At 41.0% G+C, this 14,757-nt stretch overlaps 1 protein-coding gene across 2 annotated transcripts in view; it reads right to left on the reverse strand.

Annotated features, from left to right (window-relative positions):
• Positions 1-14,757, reverse strand: part of LOC126419304 (acetyl-CoA carboxylase) — a 444,881-nt gene that overhangs the window by 103,622 nt on the left and 326,502 nt on the right. For both annotated transcript variants that reach the window (XM_050086479.1, XM_050086480.1), the window contains exons 8-14: positions 13,318-13,488; positions 13,046-13,208; positions 11,744-11,906; positions 1,891-2,145; positions 1,508-1,674; positions 1,016-1,227; positions 469-718 (exon numbers count right to left, since the gene is read on the reverse strand). In XM_050086479.1, coding sequence (XP_049942436.1) covers positions 469-718; positions 1,016-1,227; positions 1,508-1,674; positions 1,891-2,145; positions 11,744-11,906; positions 13,046-13,208; positions 13,318-13,488 — 1,381 coding nt within the window. The remainder of the gene's footprint in view (positions 1-468; positions 719-1,015; positions 1,228-1,507; positions 1,675-1,890; positions 2,146-11,743; positions 11,907-13,045; positions 13,209-13,317; positions 13,489-14,757) is intronic.

The following is a 14,757-nucleotide window of genomic DNA, read 5'->3' on the forward strand; positions in this document are numbered from 1 at the left end:
CCTCCCCCGGAATCAACCAACCAATCAAAGTTAGTACATATAACAAAAAAAACAATCAATTTTTGCCAAAAGAATCTAATTAAGCAAATGAAAGATTACTCACAAAGTGGCAGCAGAACACATACATAAAAGAAGGTTATAATTAGGTAAGCTTTCGGAGCCAGTGGCTCCTCCTTCAGGCAGAAGGTTTGAAGAGGAAGTAAGAAGGGTGAAGGAAAAGGACTGGAGAGGTCTAGGAAAAGGAGTAGATTTCGGGAAAGTCGCACAGAACCGCTGGTCAGGGGAGACTTACCAGAGGCAATGAGAAGGAAAGACTTTCCTTTTTTTTATCTATCTAGTTACAAAGTTTGTACACAGGTATCTAACCATACCTAGGCAACAAAAAAGGAGAGAAAAACATTTTGTATTTTGCACAAAGTGGGTCTTAAAAACCCAATCAAGAACATTTGACAGGATGATCACACTCACCAGCTAATATATTCTCAAGTGTTACTCTGTATTTATTGTGTAGGTGATTCAGCTTTTCTGCGACACCAGGAGCTGAACTGTCATTATCTGGAAAACCTCCTCTGTATTCCTGTGCCTTTGTAACAAGGGAGGCATCATCGAGTTCAAGGTGAGCAATCAGTGTCCCAAGTTCAAGAAGGGCGCCAGGTCGTTTCACATAAAACACACAGCCAGCTTCACTTGCTGTGAGTGTCATCACCATTTTCATGACCTAAGAGAGGGGGAAAAAGGAGGTTACTGGACATTAATTTGGAAAAAAAAACCAAACATACTAACATTTTAGTGACCTATTCTGTATATGCTCTACATTATATTTTTAATGAATAAAATGAAACTGTCATAATCACATATTTAGCATGGCTTTTTTACACACACACACACACACACACACACACACACACACACACACACACACACAGAGAGAGAGAGAGAGAGAGAGAGAGAGAGAGAGAGAGAGAGAGAGAGAGAGTCATGGTGGTACACAATGAACAGTTTTCAAAATTCACACCTCTATTTCAGCATACGCTTGTCCTCTGTCCACATGTCCTCCGTCTTCTACAAGAAAAGACAGAAGTTTGCCCGGTGACGGTGAACGCAGAAGGGAAGGGTCTTTCTCCTTTTCAAAAATGCACGTTTGGTTTCCAATAACAATGCGATAGCGATCAACTTCTTCGCGCATGTATGTTGTGTAACTTGAACCATCAATTGAAAGCAAGATGCCTGATCAGACACACAAAATACATTATAAATAAATTCTATTAACATCTGCTTATGAAAGATACTTCAACATATTTTTTAATTATGTATTGTTTTATTTTACTGCACTGTAACACAACCACACATATTATGGAAATATATTGCATGATCAATAATTAAAAACACATTATTAATAATAATAGAATAATAGTCTATTATCATTGATGATCAACAGGAAAATGAAACACATTCACAAATTAGTAGAAACATTGCTACAAATTACTTTAAACATTATATAACAAACCTCCATCAGAAAGCCTATGGACTTCTATTTCCTTAAAGGAGCCATTCAATACAATAAAATAATTGTTTGGTCCAGATTTGGTGGCTTGTACCTTGTATTTGTACCCTTCATTTATTAATTCAACATCAACTGTGTTGAACAGAGTATTAGATCCTTGAACTTGCCCCCTGGAAATAAAACCATTGCCTGAGCCTGGTGCATATTTCTTTGTAAGTTTAATAAGTGAATGCACTCTCTAGGGACTATGAAACATTGCATTACGCATATAAAAATATACTTTTTCCTTTCTTACTGTGTAAGATAACAATAAACTATTATTATGTATTTTTTAGTTCAAAATACTGAGTACTTTATGTAAAACAGCAATATGCAGGACTACATACTTCTCCAAAGACGTCTGGAAGTTCTGAAATGCAGTGATGATCGCTCGGTCAGCTATATGAAGAGCACCACAAATTACACCTAGCAAAATATCAGGCTTTTCTGCCTGGATTCGCTCTGCAATGAGAATATCTAGCCATGAAGTGTCTATAGTATTGTTCTGGAAGCTTGATGTCTCTAGCAGCTTGATGAGATACTCAACTGTTGTACGGAAGTCACCCCTGATTGAGAGTTCCTTTAAAGCTATCACAAGATTCCTGAAAAATAACATAATATTTGTATTCCGAAAAGGTAATAGTTTCAGATATTTCTTAGCACACCATTTTAATAAAGCACAGTGCCACTCATTTAAAATAGCTTCATATAGATATACACTAAGTCACAAGGAAGCTACCAAAAAAGTCTGTTCGTTGTGTTGTATTTAGTCCTTATGTTGTTTATTACAATACTTGTTTACAGTTTGTTGGCACCATCTTAGTCATATTTCATCTGTCTACTTTTACCTATTTTCAGGGCCAGAGATTAGTGATCTAAAACATAATTCATGGTCAAATTATGGCAGTTCATGAATGTAAAATTATATATTAACTTCAACATAAAGAGAGGGGGAGATAGATAGGGGAAAGACAGATGGAGGGTAGAAACTCATCTCTTTACCAGCACACTATGTATAATTTTCTCTAGCAGCTGTCCCTGGAATTATTTCCTAAACATTTCACTGTGTCTTTTCTAAAACATATCAGATAACACAAAGTAATACTTTGACCAGTATCGTTCAACATTACATTTTTAAGTCAAAAAGTTATTATTTTACAAAAATGCACTGTATGAATGTTGGCAATGTTTTAGGAGTAATCTGTCACCCATGTTACCCTGTCTTCCACCCTCAAGCTCTTGTGATTTCAAATCTCATCCGATGCAGTCTCCTACAATCAGTCTTTCCTTCTCATACCATCCCATAAGTCTCCTCTGACTCGGGATCCTGGGTGACTTTTCTAAACTGTATCCCTTTCCCTAAACCTCTCAAGTCCTTTTCCTTCACCCCTCCTCCTTCCCCTTCCACTCTTTCACCAGAAGAAGGAGCCACTGCCTCTGAAAACTTGTGAAAGTTCAATCTTTTGTGTGTGTGTGTTGCCTTCCAGCACTTGGTGAGCAGATTATCTTTATCTGTCCATTTACATTATATTGTCAATAAGTCATAATTTTCACTACAATACTTTAATTAGATGGGTAGGGGAGGGGCAGGAGAGGTGATGAAACTGATGAAATCTGTACTAATATTGCACCGTGAAACAATAGAATAATGCCTGACAGAAAACAATCATGGTAAATTTGCACTCAAGTTTTTAAAAACATGAGGCCAGGCTTCAGTCTCCAGGACGGAGCATATAAAAACAAAATTTTACCTCAGTCAGTATTAACCAAGGGTGCGAACTGGACCTTCACAGAAGCTACAACCCACCTTAAAGATGTCCTTCACAGTCACAGGTGTGACACTGGGTTTCTCTAAGAAACTCATTCAAACACAGCAGACTATCCCAGAATCTTTCTCTTATACTGTGTCAGCTCACAATATACAAGGTATAGTTTTGTGAACAACCAACACAGTATGAAAATCAGTGAAATGTAACTATTAATTTCTAGCACACACCAGTCATTAACCTATGTTACTGAATCACTAGCCCTTTCATAATTGCCAACTGAGAGATGAGTGACTATTTTTCATGTCTCAGAGGCCATTGTTTTACGCAAAAAACATTACAGTATCCAAAATGTTATTCTTGACACTAATATTATAAATATACAAGACAACAGATACAAATTGAGTTACACTGATAATTCACTTACTCAGAAGTACACTGCAATAATTTGTTTTACACACGGGCAGTCAAACGAAAATCAAACACCCACCACAACGGGACCATGGAATCGTTCCATTCAAAAGTAATCGTAACATGCATTCAGACATTTATTCCAATGTTGAGACAAGATAATCAATTCCTGTTTCGTAGAACATGGTCGTCTGCTGACAGATCTACAACTGCATCCACTCTTGCACTTCAATTTTCATGATATTTTCAATACTACCAATTACGTGTTTTATGCTTTTATAAATTATGGCCAAAAGTAGTCTTGCTGTTCAGGCTTTGCTCCTTGTACCTAGTTATAAAATTCCAATCAGTCATCTGATGGCCGTTCATGTCAGTATTTTGTAAAACAATGTGACAATGTCTGGGGCCTTTATCAATACCCTATTGATGTATACATTCTTCACCAGGGTTTTGACTACCTCTCGTCGTGCCCTGAAATGAGAAATATCCCCCCCACCCCACAGTGGTATTCCGAGGTCCACTGAACCTACATAATATACTTGTCCATCCATACACAACCCTTGCTCCCAGCACCTTACCTCATGGCTCATATACCTGTAATAGACCTAGATGCAAGACCTGTCCTATACATCCTCCCACCACCACCTACTCCAGTCTGGTCATAAACATCACCTATCCCATCAAAGACAGAGCTACCTGTGAAACCAGTCATATGATCTACAAGCTATGCTGCAACCACTGTGCTGGGCATGACAACCAACAAGCTGTCTGTCTGCATGAATGGTCACCAATGAACTGTGGCCAAGAAACAAGTGGACCACACTGTTGCTGAGCATGCTGCCAAACATGATATCCTTCATTTCAATGACTGCTCCACAGTCTGTGCCATATGAATCCTTCCCACCAACACCAGCTTTTCTGAATTTTGCAGGTGGGAACTTTCTGTGCAATATATCCTACATTTCCATAACCCTCCTGGCCTCAACCTATGTTCGTCATTGTCGTCTCCCAATGTTCCCATTACAGCACTGCACAGCCCTCATTCCTCCATCGCATGCAGTCTTTTTACTCCTCTCCTTTCCCGCTAACCCCCCCCCCTCCCTCCCCACCTCTCTGCTCCCCCCATCTAACCTCCCGACTGCCCTGCCCTCTTTCCACCTTCTCCCTCCACACTCCCTAACAGCATGCCACTGTCCACCATGCCTAACCTAATATCCCTCCCTCTCCCTGTCCTAGCCTCCTCCTTAGCCCCACTTATTCACCACTCCCATCAGGCACCAGTGCTGCTGCTCGCAGTGTGGCCTTAGTTGCACGAGACTGCAGTCGTGTGTGTGTGTGTGTGTGTGTGTGTGTGTGTGTGTGTGTGTGTGTGTGTGTGGTTTTGCCATCTAATTCTGACGAAGGCCTTTCTCACCAAAAGCTATTATTGGTGACAGTCTTTTTGTTGTGCCTATCCGTGACTCAGCATCTCCACTATATGGTGAGTTGCAACTTTCCTTTTCACAATATTAATATTGTTACAATCCATCCTGGATTTTCCATTGTTTGATTTTTGCCCGACGGCTTTTCTTCAATCCTAACCCAGTGCTGTCTGCCTTTGTTACTATTTTCTAATGCATCACTATACTCAATGTCCATCCTCCTTTCTCTTCTTTCCTGTGTTTCCTTGTCACCTTACAAGCTGCACTTCATGCTCTACTTACGAGCCACACTGTATCAACTGTCTCAGTCGCACACAACAGACAGCTAAGAGATCACACTGACTGTTGTTGCAGCATCTTATGTCCCACATCACTCCGGCCGATATCAGTAATCCATACAGCCTACTTTATCACTCTCCCTGCGTCACTATCTGGTATTTTCGTGTGTTATTTCCCCGCACCTTTCCGGTGCTACACGATCTTTAATCTCATCCTACGAACCTCTCCCCTCCCCCCCCCCCCCCCCTCTTTCTCCGTTCTATCCCAGTTCGCACCAACTAATTCCACCTCATCCAGTCACATATGCCATCCCCTTTCTTCATACTTATCCATTCCGCTACCCACAGTAAAATGTATTTGTATATTATATATATCTTTTCATTGATTTCACTGTTCTTTCTCGCCAATTTTAGTGAGTTTTCAACTTTCACTACTAGTTACTCCCACAGATTTCATCTTGATTCCCCCTTTTGCCTTCATTTCATCCTCGTGATTTTTTAGTCTTTTTTTGGGATTTTTTTCGGACATAATTCTACGTTATTCACGTAATTTTTCACGTATTTTCCACCACCCCGGATCCTTGCTCCTTCCACCTGTATCAATACAGAAAAGTTTCCTTATTCCTAGCCAGAACCTAGTACCACATACCATTCCTGCATTGTAGCTTGGCTCATGGAATCCCCCCAAATGGCCTTACCATCAAATCACCCATCTCTGGCTGCCTTCTCCCCTGCCACAATGACCACCTGTTCAGATTCCGCCAATCGGACCTCACCAACATAGGCCTGCAAAACCATATCAACTAAGCCCAAATCTCCTTGCAGTACCTTCTCTCCATCCACAAAATTCTCCTGCTACGCAGTCCCAAATTCCTGGAACCAATAACACACATTGAAACTCTTGCCCTCCAGGAACTACAGCAACATACACAACACCACCTCAAAAAGCTCCTCCTCCCCCCCCCCCTGCTCACTTCCTACTCCTGCCTTGGAGTACCACTCTCCACCCCCCTCCCCCCCCTCTACAACAACCTCCAAACCTCCTCCACATCATCTCATAGCTGACAAACCCTGTCTCGCAGACCTACTACATTTACCTCACTCTCCAAAACTCCCTCCCACCACTACATAGATCCAGAACCTACACAGACCAGAAGCACAGCCATGACCCTTTCTTCCAGAAGCCTTAGCCCCACAGAAATATCAATCCTTTCCAAAGGCCTCACTTTTTGCCCCACTCCCAAATTCAGTCATGCAGGATTTGTTAAAGATATTCTCTCCTCAACCAAAGACCAATGTTGAACCCTGCCTAACTCAGTTCAATCCTCCATCCAACCGTGGTCCACCCCCACTGCCCTAAACCACACCCTCTTAACTTTCCAGAATTTCTTAACCTCGAACCTTGCCTTCCCATCATTCCCCAAATCCCTCAACATGCTAACCAACCTTACATAAACAGAAAGACCGGCAGTCTGCCATCTTAACTGATCCTGATCTTATAATCCTGCCTGTGGATAAAGGCTCCACCACTGTTGTTTTGAACTGCAAGGATTTTCTGGCAGAAGGACTACATCAGCTGTCAGATACATCCACCTACAAACCTTGCCACAGTGACCCCATTCCAGAAATCCAGCAGGATCTCCAGTCACTCCGCAAATTCTTAGGCCCTTCCCAGAACCTCTCCCCACAGTCCATCTCTCTACTCACCCCTCCCACACTCCCACTTTCTGCATGCTTCCTAAAGTCCATAAGCCTAACCGCCCAGGAGGCCCCATTGAAGCCAGTTACTGTGTCCTCAGTGAGAGAATCTCTGCTGTCATAGACCAACACCTTCAAGCTATTACCCGGAACCTACCCCCATGTATAAAAGATACCAATCATTTCCTCCACCAACTCTCCACAGCTACTGTCCAATTACCACATGGTGCCCTGCTTGTCACTATTGATGCCACCTCCCTATACACTAATATTCCTAATGCCCATGGCCTTTCCGCTATTGAGCACTACCTTTCCCAACACCCAACAGGTTCCAAACCAACAACCTCCTTCCTAGTTGCCATGACCAACTATATCCTCAGCCACAATTACTTCTCCTTTGAAGGCATTACCTACAAGCAAATCCAGGATACAGCTATGAGCACCCACATGGCACTATCCTATGTCAACCTATTCATGGGCCATCTAGAGAAATCCTTCCTAAAAACCCAGAATCCTAAACCCCTCACCTGGTTCAGATTCATTAATGATATCTTTGCTATCTGGATCAAAGGTGAGGACACCCTATCCACCTTCCTCCAGAACCTCAACTTCTCTCCCATTTGCTTCACCTGGTAATACCCAACCCAACAAGCCACACTCCTGATGTTGACCTCCACCTCAAAGATGGCTACATCAGTACCTCTGTCCATATCAAACCTACTAACGACCAGCAATACCTCCAATACCTCCACTTCGACAGCTGCCACCCTTTCCATACCAAGAAGTCCCTTCCATACAGCCTAGCCACCCGAGGTTGTCGCATATGCTGTGATGAGCGGCCCTCTTGAAATATACTGAGGGTCTCACTGAAGCCTTCACAAACTGTAATTATCCTCTCAACTTTGTACAAAATCAAATCTCCTGTGCCTTATTTATCCAGTCTCCCACCACCTCACAGTCTCACTGTCCGGCCACAGAGGAGCATTATCCTTATAACTCAGGACTGGAGCAACTCGATTACATTCTTCACCAAAGTTTCAACTACCTCTTGCCGTGCCCTGAAATGAGGAATGTCCTGCCCACTACCCTTCCCACCCCTCCCACAGTGGTATTCCACAGTCCACCGAACATATACAATATACTTGTCCATCCATACACAACCCTTGCTCCCAACACCTTACCTCATTGCTCATTCCCTGTAATAGACCTAGATGCAAGACCTGTCCTATACATCCTCCCACCACCACCTACTCCAGTCTGGTCATAAACATCACCTATCCCATCAAAGGCAGGGCTACCTGTGAAACCGGTCATACGATCTACAAGCTATGCTGCAACCACAGTGCTGGGCATGACAACCAACAAACTGTCTGTCCACATGAATAGCCACCAATGAACTGTGGCCAAGAAACAAGTGGATCACACTGTTGCTGAGCATGCTGCTAAACAGGACATCCTTCATTTCAATGATTGCTCCACAGTCTGTGCCATATGGATCCTTCCCACCAACACTAGCCTTTCTTAATTGTGCAGGTGGGAACGTCCCGTGCAATATATCTTAAGTTCCCATAACCCTACTGGCCTCAATCTTTGTTAGTTATTGTCCTCCCTCATCCAACCCCTTCTATGTTCCCATTCCAGCACTGCATAGCCCTCATTCCCCCATTGCACACAGTCTTTGTACTTTTCTCTTTTTAAGCTGTGTCCCCCCCCCCCCCCCCAACCTCCCCTCCCTCCATCTAACCTACCCTCTTTCCTTCCCCGAAAGCATGTCACTGTCTGCCATGCTACCCTACTATCCCTCCCCCTCCCTGTCTCAGCCTCCTCCTTATCCCCCACCCAGCCACCACTCCCATCATCCACCGGTGCTGCTGCTCGCAGTGTGGCTTCAGTTGCCTGAGACTGCAGGCGTGTGTGTGAGTTGCGTTTGCATGTATGTGTGTTTGCCATCTAATTCTGACAAAGGCCTCACTGGCCAAAAGCTATTTTTTGTGACAGTCTTTTTGTTGTGCCTAACTGTGACTCAGCGTCTCCGCTACATGGTGAGTAGCAACTTTCCTTTTCACAGAATTGTTACATTCCATCCTGGATTTTCCATTGTTCAATATTGATGTATTTCATTTTAACTGTATAATCTCTGGAGAGACAATGTGCATGATTACATAAACAACTGAAGGTGTCTGTGAAGTTCTGACTGTATGAAGAACTACGGATACCAGTCAAGTTTTGAATGTACCATTGGAATTATGTTACAGTCAGATCACAATTGTTAATTTGACATGATATATGAACAAATCTTTGGATGTGCCATTGGAATAATGTACAGTCAAATATTAGAGATGCAGGTATGTCATAAACAATGTACTGCTCTACTGTAATCTGTGCATACACAATGTTGGATAACTATTTATGTATTTTAACATTTGGTATTTTATGTTTTATTAATATTGTACCTTCTGATATACCAAATTGTTTGAATGCAAGTGTTCAAAAACAATCACTTAAAAAAAAGAAAGAAGTATATCCAGGCCACTGAAACATGTCACTTCAAGGTCACTCCCCAAGCACCATAAAGTTGGCAAATATAACTGACAAACATGTGAGGAGGTGCTGCGTCGTCTGAACCAATTGCAGCACTGAACAAAAGCTGCTTCCGGCATTGATGCTACTCCGTTACTGGCTTCCATGTAAACACTGTATGATAGTGCACGACTGCCTGCTTTTGTGTTGTGTTACTGCCTCGACTACAGTTTCTGTTTACTAAACAATGTCACCAAAACGATATCATTCGCCAAGTGCCAATCCGTTGTGCCTGGGAGCCATTAAACAGTCAAGCTTTGGAATTGCTATGGAGGATGCACGAGTTTTATGATCAAGATATAAAATTTGTTTCTGTTCATGCGCATGCGTCAATTCCTGCCGACAAAATTTTAAAGCATACCTCAAAAACTCTAGGACTCTGTCAAAGAACAGTTTATAAGGAAATGGGCGCTACTTCAAGGCTTACAAAACACTGAAATAAACAGTGTGGAATAAAGCCCGTAGGACAAACAGCGTGTTTTTAAATACTCCTGGAAAGACAAAAAAACAACCTTGTCCTGTTACAGATATTGATTCTTTCCAAACCAATGCAATTCGTCAGCACACGTACAGATATTATAGAAGGAAAGAATACCCCACAATAGCTAAGTTGCTAATTTTTTTAAAAGAAAGTGAACTTTTCTCACAGGGGAAAAGGTCTTTAAGATGGTATTAAAAAGTTTGGGCTTCCATTTTCAATAATTAGATGGACAAAAATTTTTGAAAAAGCTCACGTCGTTGCAGCTCATACCATTTTCTTACACAAAATTCTAGGAAAGGACATACACTCAGTCATATGGTTAGGCGAAACCTGGGTCAACGCTGGAGAACCAGTTGATAAATCTAAACAGACGATACTCCGAATAGCAGCAGTCATCAGCCAACAGGAGGAGGATCCCAATTAATTGTGGCCCATACAGGATCTTCAAACGGCTTTGTGCTTCAAGGTCTTTTAGTTTTTCGATCCAGAAAAACCGGTGAATGTCATGAGGGTATGAACTAGACACGGTTTCTACAGTGGTTTAAAAATTTGTTGCTCCAGTTTAGTGTTCCGACAGTGTTTATGATGGACAATGCAATGCCCATTCCGTGATTTTAGATAAAACTCCCACTTCCAGTGACTGTGAAGCAACTATGGTGCAGTGGTTGCAGGTGAGAGAGATTGCTGCAGACATGAGTATGACAAAGCTGTTGTTATACTCGCTCACAAAACAAAGCCTGTGACGCCTAAATATTTTGTAGAGGAGTCAAGGCATACGTTAGAAGTAACAACAAGACTTTTACTACAACAGAAGCGGAAACACTGCTAAGTGGAGGTCTTGCTACTGCACACACTACCATGTTGCTAAACTCATAAGAGAAACACACTATAGAAGAATTGTAAATGAAAACGAACAATTAATGATTTCTCTTGATGATGATGATGATGATGAAGGCAAAGGTTTCGGCATCGATTCCGATGATAGTGAAGGAGAACTGGATGGAATTCCGCCACCGACATTGTAAACTGGTGAGTGTAAATGTATACAGAATTAATTCTCTCTCTTTGCAATTTCTTTCTACGAGTGTGGATAGCATGTTCTCTGGTATGCTTTGGTTTACATTATTATACGACTTTTTACAGGCACCTATTACGGTAAAAATTTGGAATGACTTTTCATAGATATTGTCATTAACTTTCGTTGTTTTTATTTCCCAGTTTCATATGCTATCAAACGCTTAGTCTCCATTGTTGTTCTCTCCATTGATAGAAAAATGCACTTTGTTACACTTATGTATAAACATTGATTGTAGCTTACATTTACGAAATGTACTTTGGAGCTGTGGGCGTGTGCTGTGGCAGCTATTGCAACCTCGCAATCTCACTATAGCCAACTCCATGCAAGCTGTCGAGTGACTTGTTTCACCAGCCCGGGTATAGTAGTCTAAGAAGAAGAAGAAGAAGAAGAATGGAGGAAAGAAGGAAGCAATGGTGCAACTGTGAAGGTATAATAAACAAGTTAATTGTTTCACTGTACAGTGTAAAAGCTCATAATGCTTACTTACTCCCTGGCTTGCTCTCGATTTTCACCCCATGAGAAGCAATGTCCAAACTGAGAGTCTGCAAATTCATGTAAACCACCAGATGCAGCCACACTGAAGTAGCCCCAGACATTTTTTGATGATCTGAAGTTAAGTTCTTGTACTGTGCCAGAACTTGGTTTGAAGCCTAAAGAGAAGGGAGAAAAAACATTTCAGGTAAAATGTGAACCTTTTCAATAAACCTATTTGTTATTTACATTCCCAAGGCATGGCTTGGAGATTTTTCACCGATCATGTTGCACAACTGACGACGTAAGTGAATACCGTACAATGAGCAAACAACAATGAACATGGGTTAATTGTAACTACCATACTTTATTCGTCGTAAGTTCAACACTAATGCAAAAACAAACACCCACGTAGCACACTCAATAATTCCAGAATGAGATTTTCACTCTGCAGCGGAGTGTGCACTGATATGAAACTTCCTGACAGATTAAAACTGTGCGCCGGACCGATACCCGAACTCGAGACCTTTGCCTTTTGCGGGCAAGTGCTCTACCATCTGAGCTACCCAAGTACGACTCACGCCCCGTCCTCACAGCTTTATTTCTGCCAGTATCTCATCTCCTACCTTCCAAACTTTACAGATGCTCTCCTGCAAAGGCCCCGAGTTCGAGTCTTGGTCCGGCACACAGTTTTAATCTGCCAGGAAGTTCCACATTCAATAACTGATTGTTGGGTGCAGTGAATGTACACCAAGTCTTCAATGTTTTTGCGAATCACCATGCCAAAAGTCTAACATGCACAGTTCTTATTTCAAATTTTACTCGACAGTTGCTTTCTTTGTCCCACCAGTCATCTTATGTGGTCTTGTCATTAGGAACTGCTGTGAAAATGTTTGAAGTTTCTTCATATTTTTTAGTGAAGGATGGTGCAAAAAATCATTGCAAGGCAGTGAGAAACAGGTTTGCATAAAGAAAAATAGAACACAGGTAAACTGTCTATGCCTGACCAATTGTCTATGCCTGACCAGACCAATAAATGAAAATCATCTACGTTGGGACAATGAGCCAATTTTGTGAATACAGCTGTGTGGTCAAAGGTGCATGTGTCGGAGCTGGAGGGCTTCATTAACACTGCTGTCGACTTGTTCTGAATCATGTAGCATGTGAAACCTCCAGTTGCGCACCGGATTCCTCCAATTCTGAGATGGAAGGAGTCGAAAAATTGCCTGATGGTTGAACACACTATCATAATGTCATCAGAATTAATATTACAGAATAGATACACAAGCTGGTATCGGTAATTAAAGAATTACTATACCTTCATCAGGATTTTCACTAGTTATCCGAGCAGCAATTACATGTCCCCAGGGCTGGGGCTTGTGCCGTGGATTATCAAAATCAATAGGCGAATCGCCCCATGGTGACTCGCCATATAAAAGACGAATGTCTTTGATCCGGTCTAATGGCAAACCCATAGCAATCTGCAGGTGGAAAACTATATTAATATGATATGAAGGTAACATATACCCACAAACAATCCACGAAATTGTGAGAATGTATTGAATTGCTAAGCCAATGTAATAAAAGTACCTGTAACTGAGCTGCAGGAAGATTCACATCTGCCACCATTTCTGTACATGGGTGCTCAACCTGCAGCCTAGGGTTCAGTTCTAAGAAGTAGTAATTGCCGTTTATGTCATAAAGATATTCCACAGTTCCTGCACTTACGTAGCCCACCATTTTTGCAAGTCGGACAGCTGCCTATTGAGCATTACAATAAACACCACATTATTATACACTTTTAGCACATGAGATGAGCCTTTAAACCACATTACTATACAAATATACAGGAAATGGCAAGCACATGAACCTATTAACAATAAATATAAATACTTCAATTTCACTATAAGTGTCGATTACTACGACATTACATTAATGGTAATACATTTTCAATGTACTAAAATAGAATTTGTTCTACTGATGCTGGGAATAATAACTGGAAAAAGGGAAATGATAGCAAATAATAATAATAATAATAATAATAATAATAACAACAGTTACATTGCAGACCCATACACATTCCCTGTTACACTTACATTTGGAATAACTTATCTGAAACCTAAAGATCAAGCAGACACAGCAAACCCAGCAAAATATCGCCCCATAACATGCCTACCAACAATATACAAAATATTAACTTCAGTCATTACACAGAAATTAATGACACATACAACACAGAACAAAATTATAAATGAAGAACAAAAAGGCTGTTGCAAAGGAGCACGAGGATGTAAAGAGCAACTAGTAATAGATGCAGATGTGACATATCAAGCTAAAACTAAACAAAGGTTGCTACACTACACATACATTGATTACCAAAAAGCTTTTGATAGTGTACCCCACTCATGGTTACTACAAATATTGGAAATATACAAAGTAGATCCTAAATTGATACAGTTCCTAAACATAGTAATGAAAAATTGGAAAACCACACTTAATATCCAAACAAATTCAAATAATATCACATCACAGCCAATACAGATTAAGCGTGCAATATACCAAAGAGACTCTTTAAGTCCTTTCTGGTTCTGCCTTGCTCTGAACCCACTATCCAACATGCTAAATAATACAAATTGTGGATACAATATTACTGGAACACACCCACACAAAATCACACATTTGCTATACATGGATGATCTAAAACTACTGGCAGCAACAAATCAACAACTCTACCAATTACTAAAGATAAGAGAAGTATTCAGCAATGACATAAATATGGCTTTTGGAACAGACAAATGTAAGAAAAATAGCATAGTCAAGGGAAAACACACTAAACAGGAAGATTACTTATTGGATAACCACAGCGACTGCATAGAAGCGATGGAAAAAACAGATGCCTATAAATATCTAGGATACAGACAAAAAATAGGAATAGGTAATACAAATATTAAAGAAGAACTAAAAGAAAAATATAGACAAAGACTAACAAAAATACTGAAAACAGAATTGACAGCAAGAAACAAGACAAAA

Source organism: Schistocerca serialis, chromosome 9, assembly GCF_023864345.2.
Source record: "Schistocerca serialis cubense isolate TAMUIC-IGC-003099 chromosome 9, iqSchSeri2.2, whole genome shotgun sequence".
Lineage (NCBI taxonomy): Eukaryota > Metazoa > Arthropoda > Insecta > Orthoptera > Acrididae > Schistocerca > Schistocerca serialis.